We start from the raw sequence: 22,725 nt of genomic DNA, 5'->3' as shown, positions 1-22,725 counted from the left end.
TCAATTTAAACAGGAAAGAAACGACATAAAGTTTGGTAGCTCTTCTACATAATTTGTGGCTGCAGCTTTAAACTAAGTATACAAAGTCATATAAAACCATTCTCTAATTTGCTCTGTTGTTTTTGCTTGGTCTTCGAAACAACGGATGTTTCTTTCTCTCCATACACACCATACAATGCATCCCGGAAAAAGGTTCCACACAAGCCCACTATCCTTATCTCGAAATTTTCTGCTCCATGCCCGCAACACATCCTCCATACGCCTAGGCATCACCCAATCCATATGTTGGGAAGTTAGAATAGTGTTCCACAACCACCGGACACCTTCACAATGGAGGAACAAATGGTCATTCGTTTCTCCGTCTCTCTTGCACATATAACACCATTCGGTAACGTAAAAACCTTTTCTATGAAGATTATCCACCGTTAATGTCTGCCTCCTCAAAACCGTCCATAACAAGAAAGCCTCCCGTGGAGGCACTTTACATTGTCACACCATCTTCCAAGGAAATGAACTCTCCGTCGATCCCAATATGGATCTCAAATAAGTGCAGACTGAGTAAATACCATCCCGCCCCGACTTCCATTTGCTCCTATCATCCTCTCCCACTTTAATATGCACCTCGTGTAAGGAGGTCAAAAGCAGTGCATAATCATCCAGTTCCAAATCCTGCAAACCCCTCTCGAAGGCAATATTCCAACTATAATTTCCATTATGTATGGCTAGGACATCATTCACCATAGCGGTAGACTCCAAGGCAATGCGATGCAAAGAAGGAAACCGTGCCTTTAGCGGATGATCTCCACACCAACAATCATCCCAAAATCTGATACTATTGCTGGAATGTGAAATTCTCATGTATCAGCTTTACATCTCGTGGATAGCCATGTGAGAGATTACTTTCATTATAAAGAGACCCCAGATTAGTATTCATTATTTCTTTTTTGTTTTAATATATTCCTTCTCTCGTACAGATGCCATTAAAGTTTTGGAAGATGGAGATCTGCAAACTATCGGCTTGCTGGACTATGATAAAAGACTGGCACATTCTTTTACTGCTCATCCTAAGGTTGATCCATTCACCGGTAAGAGACATGCTTCTGTGAGTAGAGCAGATATTTTGACATTCAATTAATTTTATGTCTATTAAACACACCTTGACCTATTCAATACAGGTTATTGGTTTATGCCTTTCCTTACCTAGCTGCAATAGTCAGCTCACTTTTTATTTAGCTAGCAACAGTTTTGCTTTCAGCTCGAATACACATCATTCTTGATTACCAAGTTGGCTTTATTCAATTTAAAATGAACTGATAATTTAATAGTGCATATGCTTTGATCGATTATGTTCAAATTATGACAATTTTCAGTCAGATAATCTGTGATTGCTATCCTAAGAAAAACAGAATGAATACATGAAAACATAATTCCAAGGTGCTTATAAAAACTTTGCATGCAGGAGAAATGTTTACCTTTGGCTATTCACATACACCACCATATGTAACATACAGAGTTATATCGAAGGATGGAGCAATGAATGATCCAGTTCCAATAACAGTATCAGGCCCAATCATGATGCATGATTTTGCAATTACTGAAAACTATGCAATTTTTATGGACCTCCCGTTATACTTTAAGCCAAAGGTATGGTAGTCCAACAATATTATTTATTTCTCTGATTATAGTGTCTGTACTAATTACTTGTACGTAATGCATGCTTTATGATACTTGGTTATTAGTTTGCACCTTCATCGGGCATCACATCTTCTGAGTGCAAAAAGGGTCTCCTTGACGTTTCTCTCGGCCCTTTCACCCATCTAAATATCACCGCCTACGTAACCTATGCACTTGAAAGAAAGTGATCTAAGTGTTTCACCTCTCCATGCTAAAAGGGATATATCAACCTAATGACATTCGCTTGTCCTTCATCTGAATCAAGTCATCAACTTCCATAAAATAGCACCAACTAATTTCTGCATCGAAGAAGCAAAAAGCACCAGTGTATTGCTGATTATCATGTTGCGTTGTTGATTTCATGATCTCATCATAGTGTGGTTTTTTTTTTTTTTTTTTGAGCCTTCATGGGCAATTTCCAGATCGATTTTCTGAAGAAATCCCAAAATCCAAAAATTATGGGATGCTAGAATATTTTGTCATGTTTAGTTAGGAATAATTTTGTTTTTCCCTTATTTTATTTTTTTCCTTATTTAGAAGATTACATTCCTTTCCCGTCATTCCCTATTGTACTATATATTGAGCACAGGAGACTTGTAATATTATTGAGAAATATAGAATACATCTTTTTTTCTCATTCATCTCATATGGTATCAGAGCCACGGCTCTAGCCTAAACAAGGCAGGTCAATGGCAGAAAACACAAGCCAATACTTTGCAAATTCTGAGTTTGTTACAGATGAAACAGAAGTCGTTCCAACCGTGAATTCATTTGGAATGGATAATTCTTCCTTCCAACTCTTGGTGGAAAAACTTCATGGGCGAAACTACAGGGAATAGACATAGTCAATTAAATTAATTGTCGAAGGAAAGGGCAAAATAAGATATCTTACTGGAGATGAGAAGCAGCCTATAGACGTGAATCTTCAGAAGAGATGGAAGTCCAAAAATTCCATGGTCATGGAATGGCTTGTGAACTCAATGAAACCATCAATTGGTAAAACCTACCTCTTCATGCCAACTGCTCGAGATATATGGGAGGCGGCCGCGAAATGTACTCTGACGCCGAAGACTCCTCTCAAATTTTTGAAATTAAAACCAAGCTTTGGCAATTGAAGCAAGGAGAAAGAGATGTGACAGATTATTACATGGAAATGACAAATCTGTGGCAAGAATTGGATTTATGTGTCGAGGAGGAATGGGACTGCTCCAAAGATAGCGCTCGGTACAAAAAACAATTGGAAAACGAATGGGTTTATGAATTTCTAGCAGAATTGAAACGAGAATTGGACGATGTGCGAGGAAGGATACTGGGTCGTCGACAATTACCATCGCCACGTGAAGTATTCGCCGAAGTTAGGCGAGAGGAGAGCCGACGACTCATAATGCTGAAGAAGGAGATTGGGCCGGCTGGGAGTGATATGTCGGCCCTTACCTCTATTAATTTAAATGGGCCAGCAAGTTTACATGGAATTGGGCCTATATATGGGTCTAATGGAGTTGGGCCAGATGGGAATGTCACCAATGCTAAGAAGACTTATTTTAATGGGCCTAAGGCAGTTGGGCCTAACGGGTCAACCTAGAATTTTAGAGGAGGAATCAAAATTGGATCGGGTCCAAAACAAAATGGACGCCCATGGTGTGACCATTGCTGTAAAACTGGTCAAGATGAAAATATGTGTTGAGATATACATGGAAAACCAGCAGACTGGAAGCCGAGACAGAACTCTAAAAATAACGCCTATCAATCTGCAGTCAATTCCACTGAGATAAAAACCTCGACTTCAAAGGGTGCATTCAATCCCAAACAGCTAGAACAACTCTATAAAATGTTCTCTGATTTCCAAACATCCGGTCCGACAAGTTCACTAGTGCACAGAGGTAATTTCTTAAGAGCTCTTAGTATTACCGCATCCCTTTCCCGAGTACCATGGATTATTGATTCCGGCGCGTCCGACCATATGACGGATTCCCACAACCTATTTTTTACATATTCACCTTGTGCTGGGAATCTCAAAGTCAAAATTGCAGATGGCTCACTCTCTCCAATAGCTGGAAAAGAGAGTATTCGCATCTCGAACTCAATTACTTTAAACAATGTTCTCCTATTCCAAACCTGTCCTGCAACTTATTGTCCATTAGTCAATTGACAAAAGACTCAAATTGTTCCGCTAATTTTTTCCCTTCTCATTATGTCCTTCAGGATCTATTATCGGGGAAGACGATTGGCAGTGCTAAAGAATGTGAGGGACTTTACTACTTTGACGAGACGGATGTGAGTAAACAATGTAAATTTGCTAGTTGTGATTCTGCATTTATTCCCATGGATAGCGACATTCTTTTATGGCATTATAGAATGGGGCATCCAAATTTCAATACTTAAAACAGGTATTTTCTTCAATATTCTCGAATAAAGTTCTTTAGAGATTCAGTGTGAAATGTGTCAACTCGCAAAACACCATCGCTCCTCATTCCCGAAATCCACATACAAGTCATCCAAATCATTTACCATGATTTATAGTGATGTATGGGGACCTTCACGAATCCCTAATCGCACCCACACAAAATGGTTTGTCACATCTATCGACGACCATACACGAATTTGCTTGATCTATATGTTAAAAGAACAAACTGAAGTCCGGTCAGTGTTTATAAATTTCCACTTGATGGTAAAGACCTAATTTCAAACCACAATCCAAATTCTGCGCACTGATAACGAGACTGAATATTTCAACAATACCCTAAATAACTACCTTCAAGAAAATGGGATAATCTACCAAAGTTCTTGCGACGATACCCCTCAACAAAATGGGATTGCTGAACGTAAAAATAGACACTTACTTGAGGTTGCCCATGCCCTAATGTTCACTACAAAAATGCCTACAAAATTTTGGAGGATGCCATTTTAATATCAGCTTATCTTATAAAGCGAATGCCTAGTCGTATCCTCAATCTCGAATCTCCCCTACAATCAAGCATACCTTTAAGAGTGTTTGGGTGTACAACATTTGTACATATCCACTCTCATCATTGAAACAAACTAGCCCCTCGTGCACTTAGGTGTGTATTCATTGGTTATTCACCCACACAGAAGGGAATGCTATGATCCCACCACAAACAATGTATTCATCAGCTATGACGTCACATTTTTCGAAAAAACTCCTTATTTCCAAAAACCTTCTCTTCAGGGGGAGAAATTAAGTGAAGATCGGTTCTCGGAAATTACTCTCTCTGCATCTGAATCCATCCCAACCACTATACCTACGAAACCACCTTGTCCTATTGAATCCTCTAAATGAGACAATTTAAACTCGGGGGGAGGGGGGTTGCAGAAGAACAACGTGACAAAGAGATGTTGGTTTACTCAAGGAAGCCAAAGTCAAAGTAAAAGGAAGACCTTACACTCGAGGCACAAAAAGAGTCAGAACCGATAATAGATCTAGACGATCAGGTAACCACCTCTAAAACCTCTGACATTAACCTGCCTATTGCTCTCAGGAAACAAACTCGATCATGTACCATGCACCCTATATCTAAATTCATAGCTTATAAAACCTTATCTCCAAGATTCGAAATTTGATGTGATAACTACCAAAAGGAAAGAAGCCCGTAGGGTGTAAATGGGTATTTAATGTCAAATACAAAGCACATGGGACAATCGAAAGGTACAAGGCTTGTCTTGTTGCAAAGGGGTATACTCAGACCTATGATATAGATTATACAGAAACGTTTGCACCGGTAGCAAAGTTGAATACAATTCGAGTATTTCTATCTCTAGCAGCAAATTTGGATTGGCCACTCCAACAACTTTGACATAAAAAATGCATTCTTGAATGGTAATTTGGAAGAAGTCTTCATGACACTACCACCTGATTTTTATACAGAAAATGGAGACAACAGGGTATGTAAATTGAAAAAATCACTGTATGGGCTCAAACAGTTACCCCGAGCATGGTTTGATAGATTTGTAAGAGTATTAAGAAATCAGGGATATCAACAAGCATAGTCAGATCACACTATGTTTTTCAAATTATTTGAAGATGGGACAAAAGCTATTCTGATTGTATATGTGGATGATATAATCCTTACTCGAGACAATACAATTGAGATGGAAAGACTAAAAAGAAGCCTAGGCACTGAATTTGAAGTGAAAGATTTGGGATCAAGACATTTTTTGGGGATGGAAGTAGCCAGATCAAAAAGGGGCATCAGTGTTTCACAACGAAAATATGTTCTGGACTTACTAACTGAAATTGGTATGCTTGGATGCAAGCCAATCGAAACTCCTATAGAGACTGACAAGAAAATAGATGACAGTGGAAAACTTGTTGAAAGAGATAGGTATCAACAATTAGTTGGAAAACTAATCTACCTATTGCACACTAGACCTGACATTGCATTTGCAGTTAGCGTGGTAAGTAAACACATGCATTCACCAAAGGAAGCTCATCTGGAGGCAGTATATAAGATTCTAAAATACCTTAAGGGTTCTCCTGGAAAAGGCCTCTCTTTAAGAAAGATGGAAAGAAGGAAGTAGAAGTATTCACTGATGCTGATTGGGTTGGGTCAATAGAAGACAGAAGATCAGCTACTGGCTATTGTACTTTTGTTTGGGGAAACCTGGTAACATGGAGAAGTAAGAAACATAATGTAGTAGTTAGAAGTAGTGCTGAAGCGGAATTCAAAGTAGCTACCTAAGGAATATGTGAAGGATTGTGGATTAAGAAACTTTTAGAAGAATTGCAAGTCACAGTGAGAGTCCCAATCAAACTATACTGCGACAATAAAGCAGCTATCAACATCTCTCAATCTAGTTCAACATGACAGAACTAAACATGTAGAAGTGGACAAACACTTCATGAAGGAGAAAGTTGAAAATGGAACTATTTGTATGATATACGTTCCAACCAAAGATCAGACTGCGGACATCTTCACTAAAGGACTACATCGACAAACTTTTGATGAGTGTATTTGCAAGTTGGACATGATCAATAACTATGATCAAACTTGAGGGGGAGTGAAGAAATCCCAAAATCCCAAAATTATGGGATACTAGAATATTTTGTCATTTTTAGTTAGGAATAATTTTGTTTTTTCCTTATTTTATTTTTTTCTTTATTTAGAAGATTACATTCCTTTCCCGTCATTCCCTATTGTACTATATATTGAGCACAGGAGACTCGTAATATTATTCAGAAATATAGAATACATCTTTTTTTCTCATTCATCTCATTTTTTCCTTTCAATTCCAATATAAGTCAATCAAATACTCCCTCTATCCACGATTTAGTTGACTTTTCAGTCAAACAATCGGTTTCTTATTTATGTAGTTACTTAGTGTGGTTTTGATTAAAATCAAGGATCTAAGTCAAAATCAATAATTAATTTTAACCATATTTTATGGAACTCACACATTTTAACTACACATTTTATTAACTTTTATGAAAATCTACTAAAAATTTAATTTTAATTCCCACAAAAAACGGCTTAAATGGTGAAAAATTCCCACTAAATATTATCATTTTATATCATTTTTTTTTTTTCAAAAAAATAAAGTGGTGAAACGATAGGCATAAGACTATCCATTTGACCACAAAAGTTTACCAAGACATTCTACAGCAGATGGAGGGTTGACATGTTTAACATTTTCAAAACTCATTGGGCTTGATTGTAATCAGTGTTTGTTATCTAAACTCTATGTGACTTCTATCTATTTCTTTTAAATAGAATTTTACTGTTGTGGTACTACTACTATAACTGACAGAAAATACTATTGCTAATGTATTTAAAGCTTTTATGACTTGTAATCTATTTCAGATAAACATAAAAGTCAATTTCTAGTTGACTCTATTTGGTCTGTCAAGAGATCCCTTATTGCTGATTTTGGAACTTTTGAAAATCAACATCATTTCCTAGAATCTTTTGGCATCTCATAAATAGGTTTCCTACCAGGATACTCGTTGATCAAATCATTCATCATAATCATACTTCACTATCCATCTTCATATTTTCAGGAAATGGTGAAGGATAAAAAGTTTATTTTCAGCTTTGATGCTACACAGAAAGCTCGTTTTGGCATACTTCCGCGGTATGCAAAAAATGAACTCCTAATCAAATGGTTTGAGCTTCCAAATTGCTTCATATTCCATAATGGTGAGGAACTTTGCTTTTGTATATGCCTAAAAGAATTTACAGATGAAAATGCTCCCTGTACTTTTTTCTCTTTCAAGGGTCTAATATCAGTTTCATAAGAACTAGAACAAGCTCACTTGTTAATACATAATGACATTGTCAGTCACTCAGTAGTTTTTTTTTTTTTAGCTTGGATTTCACATAGAGCTCTAGCTTTGCTCAGGACTGTTTATCTTCTCATGAAGGACAATGTTGTTATCTAGGAGAAAACAATTTCGGTTGAAGCAAATCAGCACCTATCAAAATCTTTTGAGTTAAAAACTTCTTGGTCATTAAACGTTCCAAAGGTCTCATTTTAGTCATCAAACCTTTTTTTTTTTTTTTGGCATAGATAGTCACCATTATTTTAGTTTAGTCGCTTTTCAGTCTTCACATATCCGTTTGTTAATTAATGGGTTCGTTAAGGTGTCTGACAGTGTTCCTTATCTAGAAGATAGCCTTAGTGGGATTATATTTATAATCTAAAAAAATATTTTTACACACAATTTCTGTTTAACATCACTTATTTAAACGTTTTAAACTCTCTCATTTATCATTTTATTCATTCGATGTAGAGATCAAAGGCAATTTTGGATATTAATTTGGTTGATTTTTATCCCTGATGTCATTTATGTTATCTTTATGAGTCTCGTAATTGGTCACATCACCCAAATCCAATAAGTCGACTGAAGGATATGTGGTCTTGACCTAATTGAAACAACTTTGTTAGTTTGGTGACCATAAATGTTAAAAAATGGTTCAGTGACTAAAGTGACACCTTTTTCAGAGTTTGGTGATTGAGTTTTTAAAAATCTTAAATGGAAAATAACCAAAATGCAAAGAAACTATATTTGAACAAGATTGTAGCAGCCTAGAAGGTGAGCGATTACACGATCTATTTCAAATTTATTCACTAGTAATATAGAATCCTGAACTTTCCACATCATCAAGAGGATATATTTTTTCAAATATAAATGATATTACATTGTCCCATATGACCTATTAGTCTATGCCACTCCTTTTTTAGATCAGCAAATTTAATCAATCAGCTTTGAACACTGAAATGGATGATAATCTATAATGTGTTCACTGGTTGCAACTACTGTTAAATTTAGATAAAACTAAACATTTTCAGTTCAAAGGTAAAGAATGATAGTAGCAAGGCAATAAAATTTATTTTCTAAATCAGCTATCACAGAGTCCATAAGCAAATTAAATTAAAAGAACCAATACAATTGCACAAAGGTGTTAAAAGATAATATCTGAAGCCAAGCAGTTACATGCATATTCATCCTCTGATTCTATCATTTACATGATTCTTCTTACCTTGTTTTTACAACAATGACTGGTGGGAGGGGGTGGGAGGGTGTGTGTGTTTGTGTGTGAGAGAGAGAGAGTGAGAGAGAGAGAGAGAGAGAGCGAGCGAGCGCATGATTTCTCCTGTGTTCATTCCTTGCATTTCTCAAGTTTTATCCGTATATCATGATGAGAATCTTGTGCCGTAGTTGTGATGTTACCAGTCCTCACACATTTCATGTATTTATATTTCGATTATTTTTATCAGCAAATGCTTGGGAGGAAGGAGATGAAGTTGTTCTTATCACTTGTCGCATTGAGAATCCAGATCTTGATATGGTTAATGGCGCCGTTAAAGAAAAGCTTGAGAATCTCAAAAACGAACTGTAGGAGAGCTCAAAGCTGATAGATGTCTTTATAATATTTCATTTCTGAAAGATGAATTCTCATTCTAGTTATGTCTATCAGGTATGAGATGAGGTTCAACCTCAAAAATGGTCTGGCTTCACAGAAAAAATTATCTGTATCTGCTGTAGATTTTCCAAGGGTGAACGAAAGTTATACTACGAGGTAAATGTCTTATAAACTTTGTTAATGATTTGGAATTTGCATCTGAATGATTTCAGTGGAGAAGCTGGACATGAAAATCAATGATATTCAGCAATTTTGGGTCAATGACACTATAAATTCAGTTGCATCTGTCATGATAGATGTTATCCTTATTGCTTTTTAGCTAAATTCCATCTCTATTTCCTGTATTTTTTTTGTCATATTTAGATTATAATGATATCTGCATAATCACAATTGCTTTATGTATCTAGGAAACAGCGATACGTATATGGAACAACACTGGACAAGATTGCCAAGGTAACTGGGATTATCAAGTTCGATTTGCATGCAGAACCAGAGACTGGAAAAGAAAACTTAGAAGTTGGAGGAAATGTTAAAGGTATCTTTGATCTGGGACCTGGACGATTTGGTTCAGAGGCTGTCTTTGTTCCCCGGCATCCTGGTACTACATCTGAAGAAGACGATGGCTACTTGATTTTCTTTGTACACGATGAGAACACTGGGTACTTGTCTCTATCTCCCTCTGATACACTGTTTGGGGTCATTTTGGCTTGGACTCTTGACTTGTATTGCAAATCCAAATGCAGTATGCTTACCCTTACTCATATTTGATCACATATACAGAAAGTCGGCAGTGAGCATAATTGATGCAAAAACGATGTCACCTGATCCTGTTGCCATTGTTGAATTGCCCAAGAGAGTTCCATACGGATTTCATGCTTTGTTCGTGACAGAGGTAAATTTTATCCATTTTTATTTCTTTTTTGTTTCCTTTTGTGTATTCTTCTAGTTAAAAACACCGACAGATAAACGAAGCTAGAATGCAAATCGTATAGACTAGATGTTTGAACCAGTTTCTTTTTTTTTTTTTTTTTTTTTTTTTTTTTGATACGTAATCAAGTAATTTTATTAGTAGATAATACATGAGGGGTGTATTATCAATTTAAACAGGAAAGAAACGACATAAAGTTTGGTAGCTCTTCTACATAATTTGTGGCTGCAGCTTTAACTAAGTATACAAAGTCATATAAAACCATTCTCTAATTTGCTCTGTTGTTTTTGCTTGGTCTTCGAAACAACGGATGTTTCTTTCTCTCCATACACACCATACAATGCATCCCGGAAAAAGGTTCCACACAAGCCCACTATCCTTATCTCGAAATTTTCTGCTCCATGCCCGCAACACATCCTCCATACGCCTAGGCATCACCCAATCCATATGTTGGGAAGTTAGAATAGTGTTCCACAACCACCGGACACCTTCACAATGGAGGAACAAATGGTCATTCGTTTCTCCGTCTCTCTTGCACATATAACACCATTCGGTAACGTAAAAACCTTTTCTATGAAGATTATCCACCGTTAATGTCTGCCTCCTCAAAACCGTCCATAACAAGAAAGCCTCCCGTGGAGGCAGTTTACATTGTCACACCATCTTCCAAGGAAATGAACTCTCCGTCGATCCCAATATGGATCTAAAATAAGTGCAGACTGAGTAAATACCATCCCGCCCCGACTTCCATTTGCTCCTATCATCCTCTCCCACTTTAATATGCACCTCGTGTAAGGAGGTCAAAAGCAGTGCATAATCATCCAGTTCCAAATCCTGCAAACCCCTCTCGAAGGCAATATTCCAACTATAATTTCCATTATGTATGGCTAGGACATCATTCACTATAGCGGTAGACTCCAAGGCAATGCGATGCAAAGAAGGAAACCGTGCCTTTAGCGGATGATCTCCACACCAACAATCATCCCAAAATCTGATACTATTGTCAATCCTCGTCACATAAGTCAATTTCTCCCGAAAGTCATTCCATCCTCATCGGATATACTTCCACATACTCACCCCATAAGATTCACGACCCTCGATCGAGCACCAACCCCCTTCCATCACACCAAACTTCGCTCCTATGATTTGTCTCCAAAGACTCTCCCTCTCTACTCCAAATCGCCACAACCACTTGCCAAATAAAGCCTTATTAAATAGAACAAGGCTCCTCACTCCAAGGCCCCCCATCCTAACAGGAGAACAAACCACACCCCAATTAACCAAATGAAATTTCCTCTCTTCCCCTAGCCCTTCCCAAAGAAACTCTCTTTGAATCCTCTCTAATCTGTTTGCCACTGTACCAGGGATAGGAAACAGTGACAAGAAATAAGTCAGGAGATGGACAGAGTAGATTTAATGAGAGTAAGGCGACCTTCCTTCGAAAAGTACATGCGCTTCCACCCCGCTAACCTCTTCTCCACCCTTTCAACAACTCCATTCCAGATATGTTTACTTTTAAACCTTGCCCCTAAAGTAAGCCCAAGGTATGACACAGGCAACTGCACAACCCTATAACCCAATATATCGGCCAACTCATCCACGTTAGCAACCTCTCCCACTGGAATGATCTCGGATTTCCTTAAATTAATCTTCAATCCCGACACCGCTTCAAAAAATAAAAGTAGCCGACGCAAGTTCCTGAACTGCTCATTATCTGCATCGCAGAGGATCAGTGTATCATCTACAAATAGCAAATGGGAAACCTATAAGTGTCCAACCGTAAAGCTCCTTAGCAATCATTCTTCCACAGTTCTCTCAAGCATCTTACTAATTGCCTCCATAACTATCACAAACAGCAACGGAGATAGGAGAGCCCCTTGCCTTAAACCTCTATTACTTCGAAAATGACCCTCCAAGTTGCCATTGACCAAAACGGAGAATGAAACGGTGGAGATACAAAATTGAATCCACTTGCACCACTTTTCCCCAAAGCCACATCGCTCGAGGATGTACAGAGGGAACCCCCAGTTCACGTGATCATAAGCCTTCTGAATATCAAGTTTACATAACATTCCTGGCACCCCCAGACGCAATCGAGAGTCGACGCATTCATTCGCTATAAGCACAAAATCCAAAATCTGTCTTCCTTTCACAAAAGCATTCTGACTTTTAGTCACCACTTTCCCCAGCACCTCCTTCAATCTATTCGCAAGGATCTTCGCGATAATCTTGTTCAACCCACTAACTAAGCTAATAGGGCGAAAATCTTTAATGTCAACTGCTCCCGATTTCTTTGGAATCAGCACAATAAATGTGACATTAGAACTTCTCAGGAACCTACCGTACTCAAAAAAATAAGTGATAACATCTATAATGTCCGGTCCCACCACCTCCCAACAAGTCTTATAAAATGCGAACGAGAAGCCATCCGGTCCTAGTGCCTTATCTTCATTCATACTGAAAACCACATCCTTGATTTCATCTTCTGCAAATGGTCTCTCTAACCAGCTGGCATCCTCCTCCGTGATAGATGAAAAGTACAGTCCATCCACCTTTAGTCTCCAGTCAAAGTCTTCCCGATAGAGATTTTGATAAAATCTCACAATCTGATTCTCCATATCCTGCGCATCCTCATAAGTAATCCCATCAACCTTAGGGTGATAGAGTTGTTGCGCCTGTTAGAATTAGCGACTTTATAGTGCATTTGTCCCCCTCTTTCATAATAATATTTGAACCAGTTTCTCATGATACATTATCAGAAGGATTGCATGCAGGTAAAACGTTTGCAGTAAATGGACATCTGTTAATTACTTAATCGATGTATCCACAAACATAAAGTAATTCATGTTTGTTTTGTCTACTCTAAGATGGTAAGGTGTTAATCAACCGGAGATACTGGCTTACTGCATTCAGAAAGAATATGCCATGTTTATATGAAGCAAATCTCTGGAACTTAAGGTTGGAATAGTATTTTCTTTAACATTTTGACAAGTTGTAGTGGTAAGTAGAACTGAAATCTACCAAAGAAAGCCCATGACTGGGTCAATGAGCTATCAACCTTAGGGTGATAGAGTTGTTGCGCCTGTTAGAATTAGCGACTTTATAGTGCATTTGTCCCCCTCTTTCATAATAATATTTGAACCAGTTTCTCATGATACATTATCAGAAGGATTGCATGCAGGTAGAATGTTTGCATAAATGGATATCTGTTAATTACTTAATCGATGTATCCACAAACATAAAGTAATTCATGTTTGTCTTGTCTACTTTAAGATGGTAAGATGTTAATCAACCGGAGATACGGGCTTACTGCATTCAGAAAGAATATGCCATGTTTATATGAAGCAAATCTCTGGAACTTAAGGTTGGAATAGTATTTTCTTTAACATTTTGACAAGCTGTAGTGGTAAGTAGAACTGAAATCTACCAAAGAAAGCCCATGACCGGGTCAATGAGCTATCAAGAAAGCCCATGGCCTAAGTTGGCGACTTGCACTACGCTTGAGAGGAGTGCCCTCTTAAGGTCGTCCCAAGTGGCTACATAATTTGTGAGATTTTCATTTACCAAATATCTATGCTGGGTAGTTACCTTGATTCTTGTTATAAGTTTTCAGGACTTTCTTCCAAATTACGTCTGTATTCTTAGCAATAACTTGATACCATGGTTCTCTCTCTCAAATTCGGAGTGACAAATTCATATTTCGCGTGCTAGAAATAATTCAATGACAGCTTTCATTTTCTATTTGTATCTTTTCATTTAACTTCTTTGTAACAGGACCAACTTCAAGAACAGGCAAAGCTTTGAATAGTCACATGTTCTGATGATCACAATTATTCACAACACAAGAAGAAGGTGAATTTTGAGAGCCACAGCCTCACTTTTAGTTAATCGTTAATGTTTATGCAAACCCGTGCCAAAAAACAATGCGTGCTTGGTACATGATACTATATTAGGGTGAACGGTACTAGCTTGATATTATTACGGTGGAGGCATGTAATAACGTGGATTACGGTATATTATTGTAATATTCGTATTCGGTGTTACATTGTATTATAATAATGGTTGACTAGTGTTGTATTTGGTTGAGCATGTATTGTGTACAAATCTAAGTGAAAATAGGAAATGATCCCTCCTACTAGGGAAAGTTAGGATGAACTACTTCGACAATTTTCGAGTACCTCATGTTATTTTTGAAGTATTTGAAAATTCAATTATTTCTCTATGATTTCTCTTACACTATTCCTTCTAACAAGTTTTGAAGATAAAAATCCTTTCTTAGTCCATAAATTGACATAAGGAATCCAGAACTCGATTTGATTATTATTTTTTACTAAGAATATGAACCACGGATGATGAATCCTACCTTTTAGTTAGTGTGAATGTTACTATCCCTATGTAACTTTATGACTTTTGATCCTTACGCAATGGAAATCAGAAGGTTTATTTTTAATTGAAATGATTATTATTCCCTTACTATTATTTAAATAAATAAATAAAATTCTCAAAACACACAGTAAAACTACTAAAGAAATAAATACAAAAATACTAAATAAACGTGGTTTGTTATGTTAGGACGCAAAGTCACGAAATAAAAGAGGTGTTTTTCTCTTTACTTTTATTTTTATTTATTTTAAAGTAAGATATAATAATTATTTCAACAATAATGGTCAAATAAATATTTTTGTTACATGAGCATTCAAAATCAAGAAATTGCATAGGCTGAGGACCAAAATCTTTCAAATAAAAATGAGTTTTGGAATCATTTAATAAAAACTACTATGCCTTTAGTAGCATTCTCTTCTATTTTGATTTTTTTTTATTCTCTTAAGATTTATATTATTTTAGAAAATTAAAGTATTATAATTACAGTACTAAAAGATGCAACAAGGTTGGTATTCAAAGCTTGTTTTATTTATTTATTTATCTTTTCGAAAGAAAAATCGGATTTGTAAAAATAATTATACTAAGAGGTAAAAATATATATGTCTTGTCTAAATTAAAATTAAGTAAAAAATAAAAAAATAAATTTAAGAGCCGATTTGGTTTGTGTTTCAATTTCATTTTTGAGTTTATTTTCAGTTTTCTTTTCTGAGGATCTACTTTAAGATTTCTAAAAATACATTTAATTTGTTATTTTTTTAAAAACATTATATCTTAAAGTGGAAAAAAAAAAACACATTTGGTTTGAAATTTAAAAAAAAAAAAAATTAATTTATTTTAGCCTTGTTTGTTTATCATTTTTTGCCCATTAAAATGAAAAATATGACCGTTATTCATCGCATCAAGTCACCATATTTGACTTTTATCTTTTGTGTGGGTCCATAACGACTATATTTTTCATTCTCATTTTTACATTAACGTATATCAAATGGAGCCTAAAAATTTTATTTAAATAAATTTTTATTCAATCGTTTATTTTTCATGTTTTGAGTGTTTTCAAAATTTTTACTAAAAACAATCAAAACATTGAAAATGTTGTAAAACCATAAAATAAATATTGATGATTACAAAGTCTTATCATCTTGCATAAATAAATCTTATCTAAGTTAGAAACTCTAATTCATTTTGATTGTAACTCTCATTTTAAATATTAGAAATACGAATCTTGATTATCAATAAAATATACAAGTCAATGACTTTTTTATATTCCCTTTTCTTTTTCTCTCTTTTCACAACAAAAAATGATTTTTGAGTTTTATGTTATTTTCAAAAATACTAAATCAAATAACATTTTCGGTGTTTTGCAAAATTCAAAACTGAAAACAGCATATCAAACGCAATTTTCTATTTTTGTTTTCTGTCAAACTGGAAAGAACCAGAGAATAATTGTAATATTTATGAAAATCATATATACAATAATTTGAAAAAACTCAAATTGATCAAAATCTTAAAAACGAAAAAATAAATAAATAAATAAATAAATAAATAAAAATTGGGTCGGATGGATCATATCCCTCAGAAATGCCTATTTTCTACCTGGCATAAAAAATAATGGTTCCTCAACCTCCTACGACAAAGATGGCAAGAGGGAGCCCCAATTATGCAAAATTTCAGATTACTAAATGTTTCATCAACGGGATATACAAAAACGAAGTTCGTGGAGAGCTGAAAAAAGAACCAGATTGACTGAAATAATAGGAATGACGAATCCAAATTTTACAATCGCACAAACCTTGATAGAGCCTTGTTGAGCAAATTAGGAAGATACAATCAATCACACAAGAACATTAGAAATAGATAGAGGGATTACACAATTATTTTTGTGCTAGAAAGAAATTTCTGAAGCACGCAGGAGAGAGAGAGAGAGATAGAGTGAGGGGGGAGAGACAGGTACAATGCTATTATTTTAGGGTTTCCCCAATGTTTCAGCTTTCAAAATCGGGTTCGAAAGGTTTGACAAACCGGACCCATTGACTTGTCAAATTAGAGAAAGAAAACCGAGCCCGACTGCAGTTTTCAAATTTCCTTTCTTTTACCAGAGTCTCCCTCCTTTCACGAGTTTGCTATCTTCTCACTTCTTAAAAAGAGATTTAAAGGTGTAAAAATGTGTTGTAATGACGATCAGGAGAGCAACATATTCGAGATAATATATGCTCGTGTTTGGTCTTCATTATTCTCAAAATACATTTTTCTTATCCTGATTTTAAATCACAAATTCTTCAATAAAATAATATTACAAGAAAATTTTAAAATTTTCTTTATTTTTTATCCACACATTATCCATCAAAATACCATTCCAAAATGCATCTTGAGGAAAAAAAAAAAAAAAAGGCTCAAACAAGCTCTTTATTTCATCCCACAGTAGTAAGATTTAAAATGAAGTTGAATCTATTGCACCGAGTTTGTCTAGTGCGATTTATTGGGCTAGCGTGGTTTGCAGGTTATTGCGTCAGCTTGAGAGTTTACCCAGTACACACTCGAAAAGTAGCGGTTACGGATTCCCCCGTCATAAAAATAAATAAATAAATGAAGCTTATTCATTTATAAATAACTGATAAAATTTGCCAAACAAAGACCTAGCCTAGCCCATTTGACACCACTAATCTATAAAATATCATCCCATCCCATGTCTACTCTCCTCAGCTTCTATTGTTAGATTTTCATTGCTCCTCACTACCATGGGGATGCCGCGGTACAACAAAACAAAGACAATGAGATGAACTCCAAGAATCGAAATGCACTGAAATGAGATGCATAATATCACATTGATTCTCCAACCAGAAAGGATTCACATCAACATTTACAGATGGTTTGATGGTTCTCCTCTTGCTCTAAAGAAGGGGTGAGATGGTAGAGAATGGAAATAATGGTAGACTGAAGACCCCGGTATAACCTTCCTACCTCGTCTCATCCCACGCATAGTACAAATAACCAAGCCAAGAATGAATTACCTGACAACAACCATGCATTTGTAGGTTGGAGCGGTTCCTCATTTGGTGAGGGCAACTCCATGGGGGACTTGATTCACCAGCAAGTTCCAATTATCCTGATTAAGATGTCCATTGGCCAGTTCATTTCTAGTCGACTGTGACAAATTGAAAAATAGTGCATGACCATTGTCTTTCCCATTTGAAAGAGTCTGCTCTTTGTGTTTGTCTTGAACCAGGGATCCCCCATCTTGTTTACTAGAAATTCCATCAAGTTGGAGGATAAGTGCTTAGAACAAGACGAGTTGCATGACTGCGGAGGAACAATTTTTGACTGCTCAGTAGTGGAACTTTTTTCGTATTGAGGAATCGACCTCCCGAGCCTCTTTCCCTTCTCATTGCATGCTGGTGCCAAGATTCATGAAGATATGGCTGCAGCAATCAATATTACGGACTTCCTGAGCTAAACGATTAGGGAAATTTCTAGATGACAGTACAAAAGAATCCAACAATAAAAACCAACAGAAATAAAGGCAGATGGTGCATCTATTAGCCACATAAATTCAAAAGATAAAGAACTAAGCTTGCTTCAATTAGGATGCAATACGCCATCACCTTATTAATATCTTTCTTATTTTTTATTTTTTTACCTTATCAAAAGTTTTGGGTTATTAACCATAAGACATTTTGATCAGTACATAATAGCATGAACAATCTAGAAGTCCTGCAAGTTGTACCCACAATTTTGATAAATACAATTTATTTACCTGATAAAAATAATAATAATAATAAATCACAAGTATATAGGCAACATAATTCTTTGTTAAAAGAAATTTGGTTTGCATTTGGGTATTTCATCATTATGTATTGCACAGTTTCAATCATAGTAAGTATTGGATTCCTTAAGGTTCCTAGTAATCTCCATATTTGTCTGCATGGCCTGGATTAGGAGTATAGAAGTGTGAAAGGAGATGAAGCACCTTGGTCAGACAGGTTACTGACACATCCTTTGTTCCCAATCTCCATAGATCATTTCATAAAATACAAAAGATCCTCATATTATTTGCTCAGAAAAAGCTTCTAACTAAAGTTGGTAGATTACTTCCACAAAAGACTTAGCTAGTATGTGCCTCGGAGTGTTTCCTTGTCATTTTATCATGTTGAGATTGCAAAGTACTTGTAGACCAAGTATATCTCTTCAGAGAACCCTCAATAGCATCTGATCACCAAACATATCCTTCAACTTCAACCAAGACAATCACATTTCGTCAAAGCCATTAAACCAGTGATATCATCAATGTAACCATTTCATTATACTTGCAAATGCTAAGGTTCACAATCACCATGTCCTAATAAGATCTAGATTTGTAATTATGCACTTCGATGATGGTCGGTATATGTAAAGAAACCATATACACACTCTTGCGACCAACCAATATCTGTTTATAGCTATACATATATGTTTGTGTCTAAATGGGGAGAGAGGGCACCGCCAACCTGTAACTTTTCTAAAGAAATAACCTCCCCAGTTTCAGACCATAAAAACCACAAGGATCTTCATTCCGTAATGTAAAGACAAAACACAATCACTTTCACAAATTTCCATCACCCGTATATTGGATTTCTAAGGTTTGTATTGTTCATCATTCATTCAACGGACCTAAAACTGTAATATGAACTAGAAGGATGCCTAAAATACAGATTCAATAATCTAAAAACATTGATATAGGTGCATTTACCAGCATATATTAAACATAGGTGTCATCCTGTCCCTTTTTCCCCGATATTTTCTCCTACATGTTTTATTTTATTTTATTTATAGACACCTCTTAAGCTCGATTCTAAACTGACTTTCCAGTAATTAAAGCAAAATGAAAATTGAAACTAACTCAGTAAGCCAAAATCCCAAGCAAGATATTCATGCCCACGTCCAAGTTTCTTTTTTCCTTCCAACTACCACACTCAAAAATGTTAAACTGCACTTTGACATCCATGTATGTGAATTCAGAGTAAGTGTGGTAATGAAACAAAACCTAAAAATCTACAAAAATTATTATATTCCTTAACATCATTTTGTACGTAGACATTGCAGAATGACTTAGGATGCAATTTGGGAGAGGAGGCATTATGTTAACTTCCGGACTTTAATCACTTTCTTCTCCAGTTCTGCTTTCGCTCTTATTTGTCATCGCCTTAATATTCCATAATACTGTTTAGCATTCACATATACAGGCTCTTCTTCCATATTGAGAGGCAAAGGCATTCTCGCTGGAAGATATTCAAGGAACTGCTGTGGTACTTGCTGAGGAAGTTTGAACTGAACAAAGAGTCCTATGATAACTGTTGCAGTTTAGCCAAATAAAGCAATGCAAATTCTTTTGAAGTTGTGCCACAACCAGCAGATGCATGGAGATTGTATACTGCTTCAGACAAAAGAAGGCATTGGCAATATTTTAAACAGAGAATGAAATAGACATGGTTAAAAAGAACGACATGAAGTAGTTCACCAGTCTTAAAATTGATGTTTCAAATGTGTTAGCAATTTCAAAAGTGAAAAGAAGGCCTCCCCAAAGAAGAGGTGTGCCTGAAGTATGAATGATGAGGGATGTCAAATGAGGAATCGCACTGCTGTCAGCTTTTCTATTAGAACAATCAAATAACACCAGGAGAGGAGAAACCAAAAATAAAAAAATAAAAAAAAAGAAGGAGAGAGAGAGTGTGTGAGAATGAGAGTTAATAATGTGATTTGCACTCAAAGGAGCAATACATACAATTAGAGAAGAAAGAGCTGAATAAATTTTAAATATTAAATATTGTTTTTTAGGGCGTCATGTATATGAGTAGAATGGCAAATCGATAAACAATATTTATTTTATGAATCAAAAAGAAAACAGAGATGAGATATCCACTTAAAAGAGAGAGAGAGAATCTTATGATTGAATGACCAATGAGTTCCATCTGGGAATTGATATCAAGCTTCTGCTGCTGCTCCTGACAACTACTTCCATTTGATCCTGAACCGAATATGAATTATTAGCATGATAAAATACAATTAACAGGCACAAATACCTAAACACATGCTTTCCTAGGACCATAAGGAACTACATTAGATTGCCCATAACCAATGAAAGATGTAAGGGAAATTTTAGTCCACATTAACAGAGTTTCATCATTCAATTGAGCCAAAAGTATTAAAAGACTTCAGAAAGTAGTATCATGCCAACTTCAAACAAGTAAAATGGTTTTGTTACGATCCACTAATCAAGTACGTATCAACTATTGTGCGTCCAAATTCGGGAGAGAAAAATGGACAATTTCATGATCTTATTCCTATAATAGGACTAACATCAGAACATTCAGAAAGACAACAGAAACAAGTAGGTGATAGAACCCTGCAATAATCTCACTTCGCACAATACTCTTGAGACAAATTGAGGGAACCGGAAATAGACTTAAACGTAATCGAATTATCTTACTCTTGAACCGTAAATAAAATGGACATGAACCTGCTGGAAGTGGAGCAGATTCAGAAATTGGAAATCAAGGAAATAAAAGAAGAACAACGGTATTTGGCTTTTCGAGAGAGCCAATTCTCTCCTAAGTGACTACCCAATTTTCTGCTCTCCTCTTCTCCTCCAACTCTTCCTTATTTATAAGCTACTTATAACTGATTTTCCCTCCCATTTTTACGCTCCAACAGACTAGTTTTTCTCCACTTGCAAGTTATTCTTCTCCTAGGTCCTTCTAGAATGCACGAGGTTGATTGGAGCCTATCAGTAGGATGATTAAACAAGATCACACAAAAAGCATGCCCTCAAGAAAAGGTAACCTCCGTTTCCTTGCATTTGTTAAATTAGAAGAAAGAAATTTGTTATCAGATTATAAAATTAAATTATAATGTGTTCAAGACTGAAACACCATATAAATTGGAGGGGCCAAGATTGTTATTGAACAAGAGATAAGTATGCCTATCAAACAATTTGATTGCCTCTAAATTTACATGAAAAAGTAATGTAAAGCAAAGAAACTACCAGAATATGGGGCATTGATTTCAGTTTCTTTAACACTCCCTTTATCATTGCCTTGTGGCTCTGAAGTCCCAGAGCTGATTGATTCATCAGCGTGTTCCCCTGTACGAACCATGCCACTGTTTCCCAAACCATGTCCCCAAGGCTGTGCATACAGTGTTAATGATTAAAAGTTCTGTGCTTCTGTTTCTAGCTGCCGATCATTGTTTTTAGATAGTGTGGGCATTATTCTTGACTCTTCACCAAATAACAAATGACCAGATCATCAATCTGTTAGTAACAATCAATTGTCAGAAAGAAGTTCTACCAAAGAAACCAGCATAGATGCAATAATTTTGGGAATTAAAATGAAGGAAACCATAAGCGAAGTATTAACTGAAAACCCAAATGATGCAAAAGTTCAAAGCTTCTCCCTTTACCAGAAATAAAAAGGTAACAAAACATATTTCATTGGTATTCACACTTGATATAAATAAGCTTACACAGGTCTGCAGAAAACAGATAGAAGTACAGAAACAAAATAACAATTAAATGCATAATATAACCTTCTATCGGGCACCTATAGGTCTTTCATCTGTAGAAATTATTTCGAAACCTTGACCCTATTTATTTGTTGAGGTCTTATAACTGTCATGAAGAACAGCAGCTGTAAAATTAACTTTATGACATTATGAGTGTCTCTTCACGAAATATTTCTTTCGATTTAAATTACTGCAAGTGTACGGGTCGTGACAAGTAATAAAGTGGACTTTAGAAGTCCGAGTATTGTCCCACAGAGAAAGAGTAGTTCAATTTTATTTATTTTAGCCTTAACCGAAACTAATTGACTTAAAATTAATTTTAGAATT

At 35.9% G+C, this 22,725-nt stretch overlaps 3 protein-coding genes across 3 annotated transcripts; 1 reads left to right on the top strand and 2 right to left on the bottom strand.

The window, feature by feature from the left end:
* Positions 1 to 72: 72 nt before the first annotated feature.
* On the bottom strand, positions 73 to 741 carry LOC111388851. The gene is made up of 2 exons (XM_023013663.1): positions 496 to 741; positions 73 to 432 (listed from the first exon to the last, which is right to left on the bottom strand). Exons 1-2 carry the CDS (start codon positions 739 to 741, stop codon positions 73 to 75), a joined length of 606 nt encoding a protein of 201 aa, XP_022869431.1.
* A 182-nt stretch (positions 742 to 923) lies between these two features.
* LOC111388861 (carotenoid 9,10(9',10')-cleavage dioxygenase-like) lies at positions 924 to 14,637 on the top strand. The gene is made up of 9 exons (XM_023013673.1): positions 924 to 1,085; positions 1,460 to 1,644; positions 3,877 to 3,948; positions 7,688 to 7,826; positions 9,409 to 9,526; positions 9,609 to 9,710; positions 9,962 to 10,213; positions 10,335 to 10,446; positions 14,257 to 14,637. The coding sequence occupies exons 2-9, from the start codon at positions 1,465 to 1,467 to the stop codon at positions 14,284 to 14,286; spliced, it is 1,005 nt and encodes a 334-aa protein (XP_022869441.1). The 5' UTR covers positions 924 to 1,085; positions 1,460 to 1,464; the 3' UTR covers positions 14,287 to 14,637.
* Positions 14,638 to 20,198: 5,561 nt separating this feature from the next.
* On the bottom strand, positions 20,199 to 22,489 carry LOC111388874. The gene is made up of 3 exons (XM_023013690.1): positions 22,423 to 22,489; positions 21,881 to 22,147; positions 20,199 to 20,863 (listed from the first exon to the last, which is right to left on the bottom strand). The coding sequence occupies exons 2-3, from the start codon at positions 21,990 to 21,992 to the stop codon at positions 20,670 to 20,672; spliced, it is 306 nt and encodes a 101-aa protein (XP_022869458.1). The 5' UTR covers positions 21,993 to 22,147; positions 22,423 to 22,489; the 3' UTR covers positions 20,199 to 20,669.
* Positions 22,490 to 22,725: the final 236 nt, after the last annotated feature.

The sequence above is a fragment of the Olea europaea genome, unplaced genomic scaffold (assembly GCF_002742605.1).
Source record: "Olea europaea var. sylvestris unplaced genomic scaffold, O_europaea_v1 scaffold532, whole genome shotgun sequence".
Lineage (NCBI taxonomy): Eukaryota > Viridiplantae > Streptophyta > Magnoliopsida > Lamiales > Oleaceae > Olea > Olea europaea.
The sequence above is the reverse complement of the archived record's forward strand: the minus strand, read 5'-3'. Positions and strand labels throughout refer to the sequence as shown.